Source organism: Eriocheir sinensis, unplaced genomic scaffold (genome assembly GCF_024679095.1).
Source record: "Eriocheir sinensis breed Jianghai 21 unplaced genomic scaffold, ASM2467909v1 Scaffold544, whole genome shotgun sequence".
Classification (NCBI taxonomy): Eukaryota; Metazoa; Arthropoda; class Malacostraca; order Decapoda; family Varunidae; genus Eriocheir; species Eriocheir sinensis.
In genome coordinates, this window is record NW_026111881.1 from 177,092 (window position 1) to 200,000 (window position 22,909).

The following is a 22,909-nucleotide window of genomic DNA, read 5'->3' on the forward strand; positions in this document are numbered from 1 at the left end:
AGTGAAGCTAACTTTTCAGTTGGCGGTGCCCACCACTGCTCCAATGTATATTTTCAGTCATAAAAAGATACAGAGATAAAGCAAATAGAATTATATGACAATTCTGAAGTAGGTAATATACATCATAAAAAAAAAATGGAAAAATGGACAAATTTGGTTCAGCGAGCTTCGGAGGCATAAGTACTACAAGGAAGTGTGCATATACTGACTCCTGAAAGACTGAACGAGGCCCACTCTCTCAAACACTTCGGGGCTTACACACCCACACTTGATAAGGCTTTTGCAGAGCTTGTGGGTATGTCCATGGTTTGTTTTATGAGCCAACTGATAGTTTGATAAAGCTTCTGCTCCATGAATGTGCAAAACACTCATGAGAACCTGACCAAGCTACTTTGTGGCCTTTGGAAATAATTGTGTGTCAAAAGCATCTGAGAATATGTACCCAAATCATTCTCAGCAGCAGAAGTTGAGTGAAGATCTAAGGAGCCATAAGAGGAGCGAATACAGTAAAAATCCTATTATCTCAACACGGATAATCCAAACGTCCCAATAGTCCTAGAGTTCTAAGACACCTGTCAAAAAGTTCAAACTTAAATAAAAGGAGGCACTCAGTTCAAAAGGGTAAAAAAAGTAGGCCCATTTTTAGACAAGCAGGAGCACTTATAGCTCGGCTCTAAAGGATATTAAAGTTGACTTTTTTTTTTTTTTTTTTTTTTTTTTTAAGGTGCTGCCTGGAGCGTCGATAGGCTGTCTTGGGGGACCCCAGCCCGTTAGCGGCGCAGGCGAATTTTATCTGGCTGTCGTGATATGTGACTTGCTCAGCCCATGCTGCCCCCCCAGTGCTCCTCTTGACCGAAGTCCCTGAAGTTAGGGTTGATAGAAGATCTCGGCAGAATGTGGGTAATCTTCCGCTACTCGGCGATGGTTTGAAAAATCAGCGTGTTTCGGTGGGACTCGAACACAGTCCACCACGCTAGGTCGACGGGCTCACCACACCCGCTCACTATAACCACTCGACTACCTCATGAGGGGTCTCGGACTCGGTGCAGGTCAAGTCAGTCCTTAGCGTCGAACACGGGTACTGCAGCTAGCAGTAAGTAGACCACATGCTAAAGTAGCACCGACTAGTTTCCGCTGCAGTGATGTGCCATCTGTTCATATAAGCCCACGGTGAGATTTACCGCGAGCACGTGTATTCGAGCTAACCGCTACACCAGGAGGGCGCGCAAGCGCGCACTCGATTAGACAGGCCGGGGCCGTGATTTCTGCGGGGACTTGGGAGGTAATAGCCCCCCCAGGGCCCCAATGTTTTCTATATATCAATTATTTTTTTCAAAAAATTCACCCACCTGCGCATGCTAGCTTCGCTCGCCACCCTAGCGCTCCTCCCCATGAACCTGTGATGCCCTCTAGCCCCCCTAAAAGATCTGCCAAAATTACGGGTCTTTTAGATTATGATTATTGTTCCATTGTGCCAGACTTCTCTGCAACATATTCATAAAAAAAAACCGCCACTGGAAGCCGAGGACTCGTGCTTATATTTGTAAACGTACTAAATCGGGCTTCCGAGCCTCCCATTGCGGCTATTTTGCAAGGCCACAGAAGATTAACCGGGGTTTTCACGTTTTTTTTCCCGTTCAAGGCGCAGAAGTCGTGTAAAATTATCAGGAGCATCACAAAACAGGCTATGAAAACCCCGGCAACTTCCACGAGAGGCTTTTAACACGGGCGAACCCACGGTCTAGTTTATCTGGGCAAACCGAGGCGCCGATATATAAAAATACGGGCGGTCTCGATCGGTACTCGACAATACCGATAATCCACTGGAAAATACTTGTAATGATGTCTAAATTGTATTGGTGAGGGCGAGCACCGAGGCAGGGCGACACACAGCCCGGAACACACAATAATTAACCTCCCTGTCAGTGTCCGGGGGGCGAGGTTACTTCCGGCCCTTCACCCCGCCCTGCCGCCCCGCCCCGCTGCCCCTCTGACATCAACCATCTCCAGAGGCCGAAAAGGACCTTGATTGGGTTCTAATGAGTGTTCTTTTAGGTTCATGGTACAAAAGAATGATCAAACTACCACCAGGGTCATTAAACTACCCCTGGAAATACCCGAAACGCCTACGAAAGCCTTGTCAAATATGTGCATACTTGGACGCCGAAAGTGGGGAGCTTGTAGGCCTTAAATAAACTATATATCAAGTATCAATACACTCCTACATCTGAAACTAACCTCTGTCTTAGTATCTTTTCTCTATCTTCGTTTATAGTAGGCCTAGTGCTAGCTGGCTTTTTTTTTTTGTCTTAATTTCTGCCATTGAGTTGCTTCCTTTACTTAAAAAAATGCCTTGAACATAGCTAGCATACCTTTATATATTATCTAGTTTTATTTGAACCATCACCCACGTAGCCTACAGTACCACTCACATTATGCAAGACCTTACTATTTTATTTTATCAGTTTCGTTAAGTCTTAGTCTATCCAGCGAAGATTAGGAATGGGAGTTTATCATTATTATTGCTGTACGTGGCTTTCTTATCAGTATACTGTGCTAATAATATTGAAAAACGTGCTTCCCTGCGTCTGATAGTAGCTACCGTATTATCTATATAAGGAAAACTAGCATGTATAGAGAGGAAAAAAATACGATATACTCTTTTCCTCTCTCATTTCTATACTACTACTACTACTGCTACTACTACTACTACTACTACTACTACTACTACTACTACTACTACTACTACTACTACTACTACTGTTGCTATTATTATTACTGAACTTTGAAAGGGGAAAATAAACAAAAATATGAGGTCATTCCCCCACAAAGTGTCAAAAAGAAACCTGGGGAGATAAAACCTCAATAATGACCCCCCATAAACGGCACACCCGCCACCTGTTGACCTCTCTTGACCTCCCGTGACCTAGCACCACGTCATTCCCTCCCAGCGCACCCATTTAGCACCCACACCCTCGCAAAACGACCCGACCCCGCAGCATTCCCCCCATTATTCTTTATTTCCGGCATGACAAGATAGCCAGCTGACCCTCCTGTAATAGAGTCCGAAACCGAGATAGCGGGAACTTTTAGAGAGATCCGAGAGTCTATACCCAAGCACTCTAACCTCCATTAAAGTTCACGGCGATTGGCTTTTGTTCGCGGTGGTGGGCTTTCCTACGCGGGTTCGATCCTCCTGGAGTGCCATGTTGTAGCGTCTATTGGAAGAAGAAGAAGAAGAGGAGGAAGTATTTACAAACACGGGATGCTGCTGGGGCCCCGGAAACTGCTTATTTGTGCTAGATAATGACCTGGACGCCGCCATGACCTGGAAACCGGCGAGGGACAAGGAGAAATATGGCGTCGGTGAGTAAAGGAGAAGTGGAGGGAAGTGTTCGAGGTGGAGATAAAGTGGAGGAGAGGACAGGGAGGGAAATGGCACTCACAAAAAAGTCAACCGGACGTCACCTTTGGCACTCTCCCTTGTGGCACTCCCGGAGATCCTCACTTGCTATGGCGTCAATGAGTATGGAAAAGGTGGAGAAATAAAGGGAAGAAATAAGAGGAGAAGGAGGAGGAGAAATAGATGGAAACTGGCACTCTTAAAAAGATACCGGACGTCACCTTTGGCACTCTCCCTTGTGGCACTCCCGTAGCTCCTCAATGGGTGTTATGTTAATGGATACAGGCTCATTTTACCTTATTGTCAGTCTTTATTCATGATCACGGGCTTAAATGAGGGTAAATAAGGATGAGAATTGACTATAGGGTGGTCTTCCTCCTAGCTGACAGCCGCGCGGGGTAGAGTTTCAAGGCTCAGTGCCTCGGGAGGGATTAAATGACGCCCAATTATAAACACTTGCACCCGAGGACGAGATTATGTGACCAGTAGTGATGATTCTTTGCCCTGCTTGCCTTGTGTCATCCATGGTGTTGGTGGGTGGGTGGGTGTGGCCGGGGGAAATGGGTGACAGGCAGGGAAGGGCAGCTTACAAGAGTGGCTCATTTATAAACTCTTGCACCCCAGGACAAGATTATATGATGAGTAATGATGATTTCTTGCCCCGTTTGCTCTGTATCATCCAAGGTGGTGGTGGGCGGGTGGATGACAGGCAGGGAAGGGCAGTTTACAGGGATGACTCATTATAAACTCTTGCACCCCAGGACAAGATTATATGATGCGTAATGATGATTTCTTGACCCGTTTGCTCTGTATCATCCAAGGTGGCGGTGGGCGGGTGGATGGCAGGCAGGGAAGGGCAGTTTACAAGAGTGACTCATTTATAAACTCTTGCACCCCAGGACAAGATTATATGATGAGTAATGATGATTTCTTGACCCATTTGCTCTGTATCATCCAAGGTGGCGGTGGGTGGGTGGATGACAGGCAGGGAAGGGCAGTTTACAGGGATGACTCATTTATAAACTCTTGCACCCCAGGACGAGATTAAGTGACGAGTTGTGATGATTCTTTGCCTTGTTTGCTCTGGTTCACCCATAATGTTGTTGGGTGGGTGACGGTGGGTGACGGATGTGGCCGGGGAAGTGGATGACACAGACAGGCATGGAGGGGCAGCTATCAGGGGTGACAATTATATAGATTTGCACCCTAGAGTGAAATGACAAATAATGAGTATGATGATGATTCCTTGATCTTGATAGTCTTGTATTATCTATTCTGTTGGTGGTTGGTGGGTGTGGTCAGGGGAGTGGATGACACAGGCAGGCAGGGAAGGGCAGCTTACAGGGGTGACTCATTTATATAGACTTGCACCCCAGGAGGAGATTGTGATGAGTAATGATGATTCTTTGGCTAGTTAATCCTGAATCATCCATGGTGTTGGTGGGTAGTGGGTGAGGCTGCGGGAGGGGATGGTATAGCCAGGCACGGAAAGGAAGCTAATAGGTGTGTTTAGTAGAGGAGAACTTAACATGGCTGGGGTATTTTTAGTTGACCTGAGCGATATAGTTCAGAAACACTTTATCTTTTAGTTACATGTGAGGCTTTTTCTAATATATATACTTTTTTTTTTATCATAGTTGTAACTCATTGGGAGCCACATCAGTTTTCCAATTATTATGCTCCTAGTAGTTTAGTAGCAATGAGTTTATACTCTCCTTAGTTGTGATAGGTTATTATAACTGTTAGGTTAAGGTGATGTTTTGTTAGTTTTGAATATATCTTAACTATGAAGTAGCAGGTTATTATATTGTGATTGGTTGCAATTTTTGCTCCATTAGGTTACAATATTAGCTGTGATCAGTTACAACTGTGAAGTTTTGGTTTTGTTAGTTAATAAATAGCTCTTGATTGCTGAAATGGTGGTATTTATTGGTTATTAAGCTGATATGAAAATAAGGGTAACCACCACACATGAGGTTAATATTGACATGTGTTGTATTTTATATCTCTGAGTGCAGTGCAGCAACTTAATTCATGTTGCCCAAGTTTGAGGTGTGCATTATTGCACTCTGGCAACCTGCTGTCTCACAGTATATCTGAGTTCGTGGATGATATTTGATACCTAGCCTACACATAGGAAACAGTCATTAGTATCAGGAGTCAAAAAGATATTAGGACTGTTGCAGACAGCTGTTTTGTTTATCTACAGCCTATGACTTTTCTTGGTGGAGGACAGCGCCAAGGCTGTTTAATAATGAGACTCAACGATCTTATAGATTAAAAATACAGCTGTTTGCAACAGTCTCAATATTTTTTTATATCAAACCTCAATGATATTCTTGACACGTCTGGACCCAGCTTAGGGACCTACCACACACCTCAGACCATGGCTGATCCTCACTAAACCTCGTATCATTTTTACAAGCACAACCACCAGACTTTATTAAGTCATAGATTTAGTCTAAGAACAAGACATGGACTTGGGCAGGTCATATTATGCATAGAACAGATAACAGATGAACAACCAAAGTAACAGAGTGGCAGCCCAAAAATTGTAGGGAATTGTAGAAGTCAGGACCAGGTGGAGAGATGAAGTTAAAACATTTGCCAGAGCAGGATGAAGTACACTAACACAAGTAAGAGAACCAGGCAGAGAGATGAAGTTAAAACATTTGCCAGAGCAGGATGAAGTACACTAACACCAGTAAGAGAACCAGGCAGAGAGATGAAGTTAAAACATTTGCCAGAGCAGGATGAAGTACACTAACACCAGACAGAGGACCAGGCGGAGGACATGGTAAACTCCATCTTATAGTGAGCTAGAAATGGGTGAAACTAATGATGAAGACAGTGAGGGAATTTACTAACACCAGATGGAGAACCAGGTAGAGAGCATTGGGAAGAGTGTCTTGTAGTAATAGAGTAGCAGACTAGTAATAAATGACGCTGATAATGGTAATGATAGTGGGGGTGAAAATCCGTGAAATACATGAACACTAGACAGAGAACCAGGTGGAGAGCATTGGTGAGCTCCTTCCTCATATAGTAGACTAGTAATAGCTGTTGATGATGATAGTTATGCCACACCTTACACATCCCCCCCCACACTTATCCACCACCTCTCCTGCTCCCCACAGCCATCAGCAACTACTCCGGCGAGGGGGAGCTGTGCATCAAGCTCTACGTTGGGGACACGGTGCACATCCAGGAGGAGACAGAGGGATGGTTCTTCGGCTACAGCTTCCAGAACAGGGCCCTGCGAGGCATCTTCCCCAAATCCTTCATACATGTGGGTGTTATTGTTGTTATTGGACGTTATCAGTACAGTTGTCCCTCAAATAGTTTGGTTTCAGTTTAATGTGGATTTTCAAAGATTTTTTTAGGATTTTAAAATTTCCCAACGAGCAGGAAATTTAAAAATCCTTATAAAACCAAAACCGAATTATTGGAAACCATACTATTTGAGGGGCGACTGTATTATCAAGAGCTGCGGAGGTGGAAATTGACCCCTTGTTCTTTTTTCTTTTGCCGGAGGAGTGGTCAAGTTTTTTTTGCGTGTTTTTTTTGTTTTTTTGTCCTTGAACTGTCTCCCTTGCTGTAAATAAAAGGGAGGGAGAGGAGACCGGCCGGTAGATGGAACAAGACCTGAGACGGTGTGTGGAGGAGGATATGAGAAGGATGAAGATAAGGGAGGAGAGAGTACGGTATATCTTTCTTATCTTCCTTCCTTCCTGCCTTTCTTCATATACCATCAGGACACCTCTCCTCCCGAAACTGACCTATCTTTTGGCCACTCCTCTAACTCTTTTTCGGAGCAGTGACTAGCGGGCTTTTTTTTTTTCTTCATATGTTTCCTTTTTTTTATGCCCTTGAACTGACTCCTTTGCTGTAAAAAAAAAAAAAAAAAAAAATGTATGTGTTTGTGTGTGTATGCAATTGTATTTTATTTATTTGCTTATTTTGGTCTTTTTTAGTGTTTTTTTTTTTCTTTCTTAATCATCATCAGAAACCTGCGCTCACCTCTTATTGTTTCACCACCACCATCATCACCACCACCACCATCATCACCACCACCATCATCACCACCACCACCATCACCACCATCACGTCCATTTTAGTTAAGTTCAACGTGCATAGTGGAGTAAGTCTTTGCAGTCACCTCTCCTCTGTACTCTATTCAGGAGCATTAAGTTACAGGCTTTTTATTTTCATTATTTATTTATTTATTTTTCATGCCCTTGAACTGTCTCCTTTTCTGTAAAAAAAAAAAAAAAAAAAATCACCACAAGTTCCTATGTCAATCCTACCTCACCACCATCACCATCACCACCCTTATCATCATCACTACCATCTCCTCACTACCCAAGAGATCTGAAGTCTTACCACGAGTTCCTAAGGCAATCCCACACCACCTCACCATCACAACCATCACCACTCAAAGAGATCCTAAAGTCCATCACTCTCCGCCATAGATCCGAGACTGTGTGGTGGAGAAGAACGGCCTGTCGGAGGAGGTGACCCCAAGGCAGCCGTTCATCGTGCAAGAGGTCACATCGGTCCTGAGAGAATGGGGGATCCTCCTACGCAAGCTGTACTTGGTGAGTCTTAACCCTTTCACTCCGGTGATGCCGACGTTGGCATCCGACGGGCGTCCGACGGCATCACCGTTGGTCCTCTTCTAAACTTCTTAATCCTCTTCTAAACTTCTTAATCCTCTTCCATTCCTCTTAATCCTCTTCTAAACTTCTTAATCCTCTTCCATTCCTCTTAATCCTCTTCTAAACTTCTTAATCCTCTTCCATTCCTCTTAATCCTCTTCTAAACTTCTTAATCCTCTTCCATTCCTCTTAATCCTCTTCTAAACCACTTAATCCTCTTCCATTTCCTCTTAATCCTCTTCTAAACCACTTAATCCTCTTCCATTTCCTCTTAATCCTCTTGTAAACCTCTTAAGAGGAAATGGAAGAGGATTAAGAGGAATGTAGAGGAGGATTGAGAGGTTTAGAAGAGGATTAATCCTCTTCCATTTCCTCTTGACCCTTTCCATACTGTGACGCCGATGTCTGCGTCACGGATGGAAAGGATTAATTAAACCCATATTTTTAAACATTTCGGCGCCCAAGCACACATATCTCAAGACTTTCATAAGAGTGTTGGGCATTTCCAGGGGTAGTTTTGTGACCCTGGTGGTGGTTTGACCCCTCATCTGTTTATATTGTTGTTTTCCTTCTATGCAAGCTGTACCTGGTGGGCCCTGACTGAGTGTTGTGTGTACAGTAAACCCTTTATAAATCAGACCTCAGTGTTACAGATATCAGATAAATCAGACTCTTTTTAGGGCTCAATTTACCCGTTATTGTTTTGTTATGTTCCAAACTATATAGCTGTGTCATGGTGCTGTGGTGTTCTGTGTTGCTGAGGATCTACTGTACCCACTCATTTAATCCCTTCCTTCAGTCAGTAGGCCAGTTAATCATCCAGTCAGTCAGTCAGTGGGCCAGTTAATCATCCAGTCAGTCAGTCAGTAGGCCAGTTAATCATCCAGTCAGTCAGTCAGTGGGCCACTTAGTCATCCAGCCAGTCAGTCAGTCAGTAGGCCAGTTAATCATCCAGTCAGTCAGTCAGTGGGCCAGTTAATCATCCAGTCAGTCAGTCAGTGGGCCAGTTAATCATCCAGTCAGTCAGTCAGTCAGTGGGCCAGTTAATCATCCAGTCAGCCAGTCAGTGGGCCAGTTAATCATCCAGTCAGTCAGTCAGTGGGCCAGTTAATCATCCAGTCAGTCAGTCAGTAGGCCAGTTAATCATCCAGTCAGTCAGTCAGTGGGCCAGTTAATCATCCAGTCAGTCAGTCAGTAGGCCAGTTAATCATCCAGTCAGTCAGTCAGTCAGTGGGCCAGTTAATCATCCAGTCAGTCAGTCAGTAGGCCAGTTAGTCATCCAGTCAGTTAGTCAGAGAGTAAGCCAACTAATCCTTCCTGCTTCCTTCGACTTGTACTCTTTCAAGATGAGTATTAACACACCTCTCCATGCGAAATTGACCTCTCTTTCGGCCTCTCATTCTATTTTTTTTCTTGGAGCAGCATCTAGCAGGGTTTTTTTGTTGTTGTTTTTTGTTTAGTGCCCTTGAGCTGCCTTCCTTGCTGTAGAAAAAATAAATAGAATAAATCATCCAGTTAGTCAGTCAGCCGTTCATTCACTCAGCCAGGCTTCACCACCAACAGGAAAAGTGCAAGGACTTCACCCTGCTCAAGGACACCATGTCGGAGCTCATCATCCTCCGCGCCAAGGTGCTCTCGGGACAGCTGCCGGGCGACGAGCTAAAGACACTCAAGCAGCGCATCACTCGGAGCATCGACCGGGTGAACGCGTGAGTACTGATGTTTGTGTGTGTGTGTGTGTGTGTGTGTGTGTGTGTGTGTGTGTGTCATTCACTAAGGTCAGGTCGCATGCTGGACTTGCAATCAACAGCCACTACCTTTCTCATATATAATTTCGAACTACGTATTCATGGATCTGTGTGTGTGTGTGTGTGTGTGTGTGTGTGTGTGTGTGTGTGTGTGTGTGTGTGTGTGTGTGTGTGTGTGTTTACCTTGTCATAATATGCAGGATTTAAGTCATACCTTACTATATATACAAACACACACACACACACACACACACACACTAACCACCTCACTGCGCCCTTACCCCATGCAGGAAGCTCGGCCTGGACCTGGTGGTGAGGGATGAAAGCGGGAACATCCTGAACCCAGACATAACCTCCGCCGTCAAGCTGTTCCGCCACCACTCGGAAGCCGCCGCCAAGCTGTCCAAGGTGAGGGGGGCGGTGGCGGCTGTGGCGGTGAGAGCGAGGGTGTTGTGTTGTTCTTTGTTACTCTCTCTCTCTCTCTCTCTCTCTCTCTCTCTCTCTCTCTCTCTCTCTCTCTCTCTGCTATCTTTCTTTTTTTTCTTGTGTTCTGTCTCTTCCTCCTCCTCTTCTTCTTCTTCTTCTTCTTCTTCTTAATCTTCTTTCTTTTGTGTTCCTCCTCCTCCTCCTCCTCCTCCTCCTCCTCCTCCTCCTCTTCTTCTTCTTCTTAATCTTCTTTCTTTTGTGTTCCTCCTCCTCCTCTTCTTCTTCTTCTTCTTCTTCTTAATCTTCTTTCTATTGTGTTCCTCCTCCTCCTCCTCCTCCTCCTCCTCCTCCTCATCCTCCTCCTCCTCCTCCTCCTCCTCCTCCTCCTTTTCTTCTACTTTCTTTTCCTCCTCCTCCATCTTTTCTTCTCTTCTATCTCCTTTTCCTCCTCCTCCTCCTCCTCCTCCTCCTCCTCCTCTTCCTCCTCTTTTATGATTCTCTTTTATCTCCCTTTTCTCCATTTTTTTTTTCCTCTCCATATTATTATTATTATTATTATTATTATGGTTTGTGTTATTTATTACTCTGGTTTCTGTGTTTTCTTTTTACATATATTTATCTCTCTTATTTAATTACTTATATTCCTATCTACTTAATACATATATCACCTGAAATTAACCTCTCATTAAGCCATTCACCTACACTCTTTTATAGGAACGGTGATTAGTAGGCTTTATTTTTCCTCTATTTTTTAATCCTTGAGCTTTTTAATTTTTTTTATCATTGTTATTATTATTTTACATCAGAGGACACGGCTCAAAGGCAATAAAAAAAGAGTACCAAAAAAAAAAAGCTCGATACTCGCCGCTCCTATAACAGACAAAAGTAAAGAGTAGCCACAAGAGAGCTACCGTACTTCCCTTCCTGTAAAAATACACCGACGTTTTATTTTATTCTTATTTATTTACCTTGCACACACCCGCAGAGAGAGAGCGTCATCGCCGAGGAAAGCCACACCCGCCGCAAACCACACCTGTCCTGGACCTTCCTTCTGTGCATCAAGAACATCAGTATTAAGGTAGGAACCGCGGGCCATAGTTTCAAACATCAGCGCGGTAGTTTGACCATTCTGAGTGAGGGATGTAAAGAAACTCTCATTAGAACGTGATAGACTTGACACATATTTGACACGGTTTTTGCAGGAGTTTCGGGCATTTCCGGGGGTAGTTTAATGACCCTGGTGGTAGTTTGACCCTTGGGATATAAAGAAACACTCATTAGAACTTGATAGACTTGACACATATTTGACATGGTTTTTATAGGAGTTCCGGGCATTTCCGGGGGTAGTTTAATGACCCTGGTGGTAGTTTGACCCTTGGGATATAAAGAAACACTCATTAGAACTTGATAGACTTGAGACATAATTGACACGGTTTTTATAGGAGTTTCGGGCATTTCTGGGGGTAGTTTAATGACCCTGGTGGTAGTTTGACCCTTGGGATATAAAGAAACACTCATTAGAACTTGATAGACTTGACACATATTTGACATGGTTTTTATAGGAGTTCCAGGCATTTCCGGGGGTAGTTTAATGACCCTGGTGGTAGTTTGACCCTTGGGATATAAAGAAACACTCATTAGAACTTGATAGACTTGACGCATATTTGACACAGTTTTTGCAGGAGTTTCGGGCATTTCTGGGGGTAGTTTAATGACCCTGGTGGTAGTTTGACCCTTGGGATATAAAGAAACACTCATTAGAACTTGATAGACTTGACACATATTTGACGCGGTTTTTATAGGAGTTCCGGGCATTTCCGGGGGTAGTTTAATGACCCTGGTGGTAGTTTGACCCTTGGGATATAAAGAAACACTCATTAGAACTTGATAGACTTGATACATATTTAACACAGTTTTTGTAGGAGTTTCAGGCATTTCCGGGGGTAGTTTAATGACCTTGGTGGTAGTTTGATCCGCCTTCTGTACCATGACTGTAAAGAAACACTCATTAGGACTTGATAGACTTGACACATATTTGATACGGTTTTTGTAGGAGTTTCAGGCATTTCCAGGGGTAGTTTAATGACCCTGGTGGTAGTTTGATCCGTCTTCTGTACCAGGACTGTAAAGAAACACTCATTAGAACTTGATAGACTTGACACATATTTGACACGGTTTTTATAGGAGTTCCGGGCATTTCCGGGGGTAGTTTAATGACCCTGGTGGTAGTTTGATCCATCTTCTGTATGAGGAACGTAAAGAAACACTCGTTAGAATCTCATTTTTGGCCTTTGGAAATAGACGCTTTTAAGAATAAGAATAGAATAAAATAAGAATAGGGCTTTTAAGAATACTAACCTATGTATGTGTGTATTTACCTGCTTGTACTTACCTAGCTGTACTTAACTTATATTTACCTAGTTCTATGTCCCTAGTTGTATTCACCTCCACTTTTCCTCACAGATTCACGAGTACGCCGAGATCTCGTTAGCTCTCTACACCGGTGACCCTCGGGAAGGCCAACATCGCCCCCTCACTGAGTCCTTCATCATCCCGTCAACCGGCAACAACCAGGCCATCCTCGGGGAACTTAAGTGCCTGTTTACGGTGGGTCTTGGTGTGTGAGGGGGTTGGGTGGGGAGCAGGATGTATGGGTGGGTGTGGGTGTGTGGGGAAGGGAGTGAGTGAGTGTGTTTGTGCATGTATGTCTGAGGGGTGTGTGGTGTGATACGGGTGTGTGGGTGAGTGGGTGTAGATTGATGTATTTACCTAGTTGTAGTTTTACAGGGCCTGGGCTTTACGCTGGTGTGGTCCCGTCTCCGTATCTACATTTATCCAACTCTTCCTTAAAGCTTTGCACACTCCTCGCCGATACTACATCCTCACTTAGTCTGCTCCAAACCTCTATATTTCTTGGCGGGAAGCTATGTTTCTTTATGTCTCTCAAGCATCTTCCCTTCCTCAAATTTTTACTGTGTCCTCTTGTGTTCCTGCTGGTAATTCCTTCTTTTAGTAGTAACTCCTCGTTGTCTACTTCCATTTTGCTCAGTAATTTGTAGATTTGTATTAGGTCTCCCCTTTCTGTGGGTGTGAATGTATGTGTGTGTGTGTGGGTGTGTGAAGGGACTCTACATTGCCAACAGGTTTGCTTAGTTGGCTGTTCCGTCCACCATTCCGTTTACATAGATTAGGAGCATTATGCATGTTATCACGGAACCCTGTGGGACTCTCCTTGTTACTGCACTTGTGTCCTTTCTTAACTATCCTTATCTGTTGGTCTCAGAAAATCTCATATCCACTCCAGAAGGCTTAATTAGTCCTGTATACTTTAACCCGGTAGCAGCGACGGGCCAAATTTGTGGCTTTACCATGTAGCAGCGACGGGCCAAATTTGTGGCTTTACCATGTAGCAGCGACGGGCCAAATTTGTGGCTTTACCATGTAGCAGCGACGGGCCAAATTTGTGGCTTTACCATGTAGCAGCGATGGGCCAAATTTGTGGCTTTACCATGTAGCAGCGACGGGCCAAATTTGTGGCTTTACCATGTAGCAGCGACAGGCCAAATTTGTGCCATGATATAAACCCCCCAAAATAGATGATACATAATCTGATCACAAATGCTTTGATATATATTATGAAATGGTTTGTGTGAGGGGTGATTTTTTCTCATTTTTCTCGCTTGGAGGGACCATTAAGAAACATGATCCCCGCTGCTACCGGGTTAACCTCCACATTAGCTGTTTGTGGGGTACCTTGTTGAAAGCTTTCTTCATACTAATAACACACACAGGCTTCTCTTTCTCCTCGTCCCCACCTCCTCACATACACAACTCTCTCTCCCTTGTCTCCATCTCCCTCCTTCTTACACTCTATCCCTCTCTCTCTCCCTCTCATGCATCCTTCTCTCTCCTCTTGTCCCCATCCCTCTCTCACATACATATTCATCCCTCCTCTCCCTCTCTAACACACACCTTTTCCTCTCCCTTGCCAGGACCTCAACACACACCTACTTGACAGCAACCAGATCTGGCTCATCGGCACAGTTATCCGCCACGGCTGCATGGCCATGAAGGAGAGTGACCCACGCAAGTCTATGGCTGGCGAGAAACCCAGCACGCCTTCTGCGGACTCCCTGAGAAGGTGGGTGGAAGGGCTGGGACTCGGGGCAGGAGGGAGGAGCATGTTTAGTGAGGGTGCAGGAGGGAAGGAGGATGGTAGATGGTTTTATGGTGAGGGAAGTGGCACAAGGGCAAAAACCACACAGAAAAAAGCCTGTAAATAGCAAAAAAATAGCCTGCAGTTGTTGGTGAGGAAAGGTTATCATGAATGTTTTAGAAATATGGAATGGCAGAGGTTGTAAGTGAAGGGCAGAGTCATGTTTTTGAGGTTGCCAGAGGGAATTGGATGAGGATGGTAGATGTAGATGAGGGAAGGTTATCATTAAGGTTTGAGAATTAGGCTGGGTTCACACGAGACACTTTTTAGTGGTCAGTGGCCACCACAAAAAATGGTTGCCACGAAAAATGGTGAGTAGGTGCACCCTGCACACGAGCCACTTGGTGGCGGCCACTCATGAAGTCAGTACGTGGCATTATGGATCTCGTAGAGGTGGCAGCTGTCTGTGCTCTCTTGGCAAAAAGCGCAGAAGAAAGTACTGGGCTCACCCCATAGTTAGCAACTGACTCCTGCGTCTAGCATTCCACACATTGTTTACAGAGCTAAAAGAGCACCCCGAAATTTTTTTTTGACTACTTCAGGAAGTCACAGGACAGCTTTGATCATCCTATGACAGTAATTGGTCCACGCATAACACGGCAGGACATCAACGGGAGGAAGTGTGTGCCAGTAGAAGAGATCTCGAGACTTGCGGTAATCTTAATGTAAGGCTGAACATGAAGAATATAAAGTCACATTAGATGTAATTTTTTTACATAATTCAGCAGTCTTTGCGGTTACATGACATTTCCACTTTCTACTTCTGGGTAAATAAAACTACCACATTCAGTAATTATAATCCACACCAGAATCAATTAATATGCAAAACTGTGAAACAAAATGAAACATTAATTCTGAAAGCATGTAGGACCTTATTCATCATATCCTGAACACAAGTTATGCATGAAGGTCATACTTATACATCATTATGACAGTCAAAATTCATAAAGGTCAAGACAGAGGGAATGTGGCGGGTGGCAGGGTGGTGGCCGCTGATAGTGGCTCGTGTGCACGCTGCCATTTGAAACAACAGTATCTAGCGCTGGCCACAGTGGCGTGGTCGGAAAAATGCCTCCGCCGACCACAACTCACCACTGTTTTGTGGCGACCACTACAAAGTGGCTCATGTGAATCCATCCTAAGGGAATGGCAGAGGCTGTGAATGGGTGAGGGGCATAGAGGAATGTATTTGAGGCTGACAGATAGAATTGGACGAGGATGGCTGTAGGTGGTGGTGGGGTCATTTAATAGGTTTGGGAGCTAGAGAATGGCAGAGGCTGTGAATGGGTGAGGGGCATACAGGAATGTATTTAAGTTTGACTGAAGATTTTTTAGGAGGATGGTAGATGTAGATGAGGGAAAGCTGTTAAAGTCTATGAGCCAGGGAATTGTGGAAACTGTGAGTGTGAGAGAGACTGAGAGTAATGATGTTAGGGTGATACAGCCAAAGAGTAATGATGTTAGAGTGATACAGCTACCACTCATCACCCTCACCACCCCCACAGACCCTTTGGAGCCATCGTCATGGATCTCACCGACCAAATCAGGAAGAAGAAGGACTCTGTGTTGGCCGGGTTGCCTCAGATGGATGATGACGAGTGCGCTCCCCTGTACATGTGAGTAACCACCCCTCGTTGATGCCACACTCTGACAAGGCTGCCTTAGTCGCCCCTCCGGTATCCACGCTCAAGTATTCCCTTCCCTTCCCTTCCCTTCCCTTCCTCTCCTTTCCCTTCCCTTCCCTTCCCTTCCTTTCCCTTCCCTTCCCTTCCCTTCCCTTCCCTTCCCTTCCTTCCTTTCCCTTCCCTTCTCCCCTTCTTTCCTTCCTTCCTTCCTTCCCTCCTCCCCTTCTTTCCTTCCTTCCCTTCCCTTCCCTTTCCTTCCTTCCTTCCTTCCTCTTTCCTTCCTGCCTTCCTTCCTTTCTTTACTTCCTTCTTTCCTTCCTTCCTTCCCTTCCTTCCTTTCTTCCCTTCCCTTCCTTCCCTATACACACACACACACACACACACACACACACACACACACACACACACTCTCTAACATAGCTGAATCACTTTTCAACACTAACTATTATTATTATTATTATTATTATTATTATTATTATTATTATTTGTACATCTGGGAAAGTACAAATATACCTTAATATACAAAGTCTGTCACTCCAACACACTGACACAGACTAATAACCTCTCAAGATCGCAGTATCACCTACACACACACACACACACACACACACACACACACGGCTATGGCATGTACCTCAGCCTTACCATTACACACACACCTGTTGGTCTGCCCACAGGTGTTCGGAGAAGGACACGATGGATCTGCGGAAGCTGATGTCGGCGCGCGGGGATGCGACGAGGGAATTGAGTCAGCAGGGGCTCTGGTTCTCTGTGCAGGCCATGAACGGGGATGTGAAGCAGGTGTGTGCGTGTGTGTGTGTGTGTGTGTGTGTGTGCTATGCGTTTACTTGTTGATTTTCTTACCTATAAATAGTGCGTATGAAGTGTGTGTGTGTGTGTTTGTGTGTGTGTATTTAATTGTATATACCTAGTTCTGACATGCGGGAAAAGAGCTACACTCGCGCTGTCCCGTCTCCATATCCGCTGTGTGTGTGTGTGTGTATCTATGTAACTACTGGTATCTGCTTGTACACACACACACACATACACACGCTGTCACATATATGCACAAGGAGACATGAAAAGATAACACACACACACACACACACACACACACACACACACACACACACACACACACACAAACACACACGGCCAGCAAACATCGCCTTACACACCTCCCTTTCTCCCCCACACAGCTAAAGGAATCGAACTGTCTGGAGGTGCGAGAGGTTCCTGTTGCCTACCGTCTTGGACTGAGCGACGTAATCATGCCGGGGGATGTGCGGAACGACCTCTACGTCACCCTGCAGTCCGGGGAGTTCTCGAGGGGCGCCAAGACCTCGGACCGTAATGTTGAGGTCACCGTGAGGATATGCGACCAAAGTGGAAGAGTTGTGCCTGTGAGTGTGTGTGTGTGTTGGTGTTTTTGTGTGGATGTTGATAAATGTGAATAAGCGTTTGAAAGAATGAATGAAGTTAATGTACAGTGTTTGGGGTAAGGCTTGTAAATAGTTTAGGGACTGAGAAGGATAAATGTGAGTGTGTGTTTGTGTGTTTGTGTTGATGTTGAATGCAAGTTGATGTTGATAAATGTGAATAAGCGTATGAAAGAATGAATGATGTTAATGTACTGTGTTTGGGGTAAGGCTTGTAAATAGTTTAGGGGCTGAGAAGGATAAATGTGAGTGTGTGCTTGTGTTTTTGTGTGGACGTTGAATGCAAGTTGATGTTAATTAATACGAATAAGCGTATGAAAGAATGAATTATGTTAATGTACTGTGTTTGGGGTAAGGCTTGTAAATAGTTTAGGGGCTGAGAAGGATAAATGTGAGTGTGTGTTTGTGTGTTTGTGTGGACGTTGAATGCAAGTGGATGTTGATAAATGTGAATAAGCATATGAAAGAATGAATGAAGTTAATGTACAGTGTTTGGGGTAAGGCTTGTAAATAGTTTAGGGACTGAGAAGTATAAATGTGAGTGTGTGTTTGTGTGTTTGTGTGGACGTTGAATGCAAGTTGATGTTGATAAATGTGAATAAGCGTATGAAAGAATGAATGAAGTTAATGTACTGTGTTTGGGGTATGGTTTGTAAATAGTTTTGGGACTGAGAAGGATAAATGTGAGTGTGTGTTTGTGTTTTTGTGTTGATGTTGAATGCAAGTTGGTGTTGATAAATGTGAATAAGCGTATGAAAGAATGAATGAAGTTAATGTACTGTGTTTGGGGTAAGGCTTGTAAATAGTTTAGGGACTGAGAAGGATAAATGTGAGTGTGTGTGTGTGTTTTTGTGTTGATGTTGAATGCAAGTTGGTGTTGATAAATGTGAATAAGCATATGAAAGAATGAATGAAGTTAATGTAGTGTTTGGGGTATGGCTTGTAAATAGTTTTGGGACCGAGAAGGATAAATACCCTATACTACCACCACCCCTATTACGACCACATCCCTATTACCATCACCATGACCACTCCACCCCCCATTCCCCCAGGGCGTCATCCACCCCGGGTGTCGCGTGGGGCCCCTGAATGAGTACCGCTCCGTCACCTACCACCACGAACCCAAACCTAAGTGGGCCGAGACGTTCAAGATCACGCTGCCCATCGACGAATTTGAGAAGGACCACATCAAGTTTACGTTCAAGCACAGGTGGGTTGTGGAGGTGTTTGGTGTGTGTGTGTTGGACCAGTCTGGTGTTTTTATCTTTCTTTTTCTGTTCTTAATTTCTCTATTCTGGAGAGTGAAAAAATGGTATCAAGTTCGTCTTCAAATACATGTTCGTGAGGGTGCTTGGCGTTTGGAGATGTGTGTGTCCAGTTGAGGAAAGCTATGAAAACGTGGTCTGCAGAAGTGTTTTAATTTTGCTTTTTCAGAGGAGGAGGAGGTGTGTTTGTGTGTGTGTGTGTGTGTTCGTTTTCAAATCCATGTTCGTGAGGGTGCTTGGCGTTTGGAGGTGTGTGTGTCCAGTTGAGGAAAGTGATGAAAACGTGGTCTGGAGAAGTGTTTTAATTTTGCTTTGTCAGAGGAGGAGGAGGAGGAGGTGTGTTTGTGTGTGTGTGTGTGCGTGTGTGTGTGTGTGTGTGTGTTTACCTAGTTGTGAAATACAGGAAAAGAACCGTACTAGGTGTGTGTGTGTGTGTGTGTGTGTGTTTACAGCAAAGGAGACAGTTCAAGGACGTAAAAAAAAAAAAAAAAAAAAAAACAATATTAAAGAAAAAAAAGTAAGTGTATTTACCTAGTTGTGAAATACAGGAAAGGAGCCGTACTTGGTGTGTGTGTGTGTGTGTGTGTGTGTGTGTGTGTGTGTGTGTTTACAGCAAAGGAGACCGTTCAAGGGCGTAAAAAAAAAAAAAAAAAAAAAAACCCCCAACAATATTAAAGAAAAAAAAATCGGTTTATTTACCTAGTTGTAGTTCTCATGTGGTCCGGTCACTGTATCCATAACCCAGTCTTTCCTTTACCTGCTGGACACTCTTTTCCGTCACAACATCTCCCCTTAAAAACAGGTGAATGTGAAAGCTTTGCAGGAAACAGATTATAGCACGAAAATTAACAGAAAATACAGTCATCCCTCAAACAGTACGGTTTCCAATAGTTCGGTTTCGGTTCTATATGGATTGTCACGGAAGATCTTTTACGATTTTTAAATTTCCTGCTTGTCGGGAAATTTAAAAATCCTTAAAAATCTTAGAAAATCGACATAAAACCAAAACTGAACTCTTGGAAACCGTACTATTTGAGGGACGGCTGTATCGCAATGAGGAGCAAATCTGACTTGAACGCAACCACTCATACGCAGAAAATTACCATCGTCATATAAAATGCAATTAATTCATTCCACGCATCCACCACTCTGTACGCAAAACTGAATTTCTTGACATCATTTAATCACCTTCCTTTCATCACCTTCATACTATGTCCTCTTAGTTGTCTTGCTCCTTCTTATCTTGTTAACCTAGTAGCAGCGACGGGCCAAATTTGTGGCTTTACCATGTAGCAGCGATGGGCCAAATTTGTGGCTTTACCGTGTAGCAGTGACGGGCCAAATTTGTGGCTTTACCGTGTAGCAGACGGGCCAAATTTGTGGCTTTACCATGTAGCAGCGATGGGCCAAATTTGTGGCTTTACCGTGTAGCAGCGACGGGCCAAATTTGTGGCTTTACCGTGTAGCAGCGATGGGCCAAATTTGTGGCTTTACCATGTAGCAGCGATGGGCCAAATTTGTGGCTTTATCATGTAGCAGCGATGGGCCAAATTTGTGGCTTTACCGTGTAGCAGTGACGGGCTAAATTTGGGGCTTTACCATGTAGCAGTGACGGGCCAAATTTGTGGCTTTACTGTGTAGCAGCAATGGGCCAAATTTGTGGCTTTACCGTGTAGCAGAGACGGGCCAAATTTGTGGCTTTACCGTGTAGCAGCGACCAAATTGTGGCTTTACAGTAGCAGACGGGACCCAAATTGTGGTTTTACCGTTTAGCAGCGATGGGGCAAATTTGTGGCTTTACCGTAGCAGTGACGGGCCAAATTTGTGGCTTTACCGTGTAGCAGCGACGCCAAATTTGTGGCTTTACCATGTAGCAGTGATGGGCCAAATTTGTGGCTTTACCGTAGCAGCGACGGCCAAATTTTCCACTGATGTAGCAGAGGCCAAATTTGTGGCTTTACCATGTAGCAGATCGGCCAAATTTGTGGCTTTTACCATGTAGCAGACGGGCCAAATTTGGGGCTTTACCATGTAGCAGCGGCCAAACTTGTGCCATGATTTAACCCCCCCAAATAGATGATACATAAACTGATCACAAATGCTTTGATATATATTATGAAATGGTTTGTGTGAGTGATGATTTTTTCTTATTTTTCTCGCTTAGAGGGACCATTAAGAAACATGATCCCCGCTGTTACCAGGTTAATAGCAGTATGTGTGTGTGTGTGGATGTGTGTGTCAGCCAATCCACCCCTTACCCATGCTGTCCATCACCCGCAGGTCAACCAACGACGCCAAGGACAAGAGTGAGAGGCCGTTTGCTATGTCGTTCGTCAAGCTGGTGCAGGACAACGGGACGACCCTGCAGAACACCAAGCATGACCTGATTGTCTACAAGGTGTGTGTGTGTGTGTGTGTATGTGTGTGTGTCCCTACCTAAGTTCATGTTGTCCTGTCTCCATATCGACTTTTTTCCAACTCTGCTTTGAATTTGTGGATCTTCTTAGCTGTGTGTGTGTGTGTGTGTGTGTGTGTGTGTGTGTATTTACCTAGTTGTGCGTGTGTGTGTGTGTGTGTATTTACCTAGTTGTGTGTGTGTGCGTGTGTGTGTATTTACCTAGTTGTGTGTGTGTGCGTGTGTGTGTGTGTGTGTGTGTGTATTTACCTAGTTGTGTGTGTGTGTGTGTGTGTGTGTGTGTGTGTGTATTTACCTAGTTGTATTTACCTAGTTGTGTGTGTGTGTGTGTGTGTGTTTGGTCATAGTATACAGTTAAAGTCAACATTCTGTCCCTCCACACTACCACAGATCGACATCAAGTGGAATGTGCCAAACTTAACATATTCACTCATTCCCCAACCTTCACATCCCTCAAGTTTTCCACTATTACACCCACAAACATTCTAAAATCAATAAGTTTCTCTCACCACAAACTAACAAGAAGAGGAATGAGGCAAACTTAACATATTCACTCATTCCCCAACCTTTACATCCCTCTAATTTCTCTCTATTACACCCACAAACATTCTAAAATCATTCCACTTCCCGCACCACAGATTAACAAGAAATGGAATGGAAGGAAACATAACATATACTCTCATTCCCTAACAGTTATTTCCCTCTAATCCCAAACTCTCACTCCCACACACCTTTAACCTGTCCGCTGCGATTGGCATGGATTTTGCCTTCACTGGTAGCCTGGTAACATACACTCCCAGGTCTTTCTCTGCCTCTGTGGTGGATAGTGGAGTGTTTCCCATGTGGTATTGGTGTGCTGGATATCCCTTCACTGGTAGCCTGGTAACATACACTCCCAGGTCTTTCTCTGCCTCTGTGGTGGATAGTGGAGTGTTTCACATGTGGTATTGGTGTGCTGGATATCCCTTCACTGGTAGCCTGGTAACATACACTCCCAGGTCTTTCTCTGCCTCTGTGGTGGATAGTGGAGTGTTTCCCATGTGGTATTGGTGTGCTGGATATCCCTTCACTGGTAGCCTGGTAACATACACTCCCAGGTCTTTCTCTGCCTCTGTGGTGGATAGTGGAGTGTTTCCCATGTGGTATTGGTGTGCTGGATATCCCTTCACTGATAGCCTGGTAACATACACTCCCAGGTCTTTCTCTGCCTCTGTGGTGGATAGTGGAGTGTTTCCCATGTGGTATTGGTGTGCTGGATATCCCTTCACTGGTAGCCTGGTAACATACACTCCCAGGTCTTTCTCTGCCTCTGTGGTGGATAGTGGAGTGTTTCCCATGTGGTATTGGTGTGCTGGATATCCCTTCACTGGTAGCCTGGTAACATACACTCCCAGGTCTTTCTCTGCCTCTGTGGTGGATAGTGGAGTGTTTCCCATGTGGTATTGGTGTGCTGGATATCCCCTCCCAAGGTGCAGGACTTTACATTTTTCTTCATTGAATTGTAGCAGCCACTTTTTGTTCCATTCCTGTAGCTTGGTGATGTCTTCTTGTAGGAAATCCACAGTCAAGGGGTTAAACATTCCACCTCTCCACTTCACAGATTGACAACAAGAAGTGGACGGACTCAGACTACAGCTACTTGGGTCTCCATTGGCAGCGGAAACCAGGGGAGGAGCTGGCGAAGTCTTGGCAACATGGTATCGCTCCCTCACT

At 44.5% G+C, this 22,909-nt stretch overlaps 1 protein-coding gene across 4 annotated transcripts in view; it reads left to right on the forward strand.

Annotated features, from left to right (window-relative positions):
* Window positions 1-3,209: 3,209 nt before the first annotated feature.
* The window catches only part of LOC126993018 (dedicator of cytokinesis protein 1-like), a 111,566-nt gene continuing 91,866 nt past the window's right edge, over window positions 3,210-22,909 (forward strand). For all 4 annotated transcript variants that reach the window (XM_050851843.1, XM_050851844.1, XM_050851846.1 and 1 more), the window contains exons 1-14: window positions 3,210-3,366; window positions 6,541-6,692; window positions 7,876-8,001; window positions 9,625-9,770; window positions 10,100-10,217; window positions 11,221-11,313; window positions 12,699-12,842; window positions 14,228-14,376; window positions 15,957-16,067; window positions 16,754-16,877; window positions 17,276-17,479; window positions 18,568-18,725; window positions 21,061-21,178; window positions 22,797-22,909. The exon at window positions 22,797-22,909 is cut by the window's right edge and continues 56 nt beyond it. In XM_050851843.1, coding sequence (XP_050707800.1) covers window positions 3,324-3,366; window positions 6,541-6,692; window positions 7,876-8,001; window positions 9,625-9,770; window positions 10,100-10,217; window positions 11,221-11,313; window positions 12,699-12,842; window positions 14,228-14,376; window positions 15,957-16,067; window positions 16,754-16,877; window positions 17,276-17,479; window positions 18,568-18,725; window positions 21,061-21,178; window positions 22,797-22,909 — 1,799 coding nt within the window. In that variant the 5' untranslated portion in view covers window positions 3,210-3,323. The remainder of the gene's footprint in view (window positions 3,367-6,540; window positions 6,693-7,875; window positions 8,002-9,624; window positions 9,771-10,099; window positions 10,218-11,220; window positions 11,314-12,698; window positions 12,843-14,227; window positions 14,377-15,956; window positions 16,068-16,753; window positions 16,878-17,275; window positions 17,480-18,567; window positions 18,726-21,060; window positions 21,179-22,796) is intronic.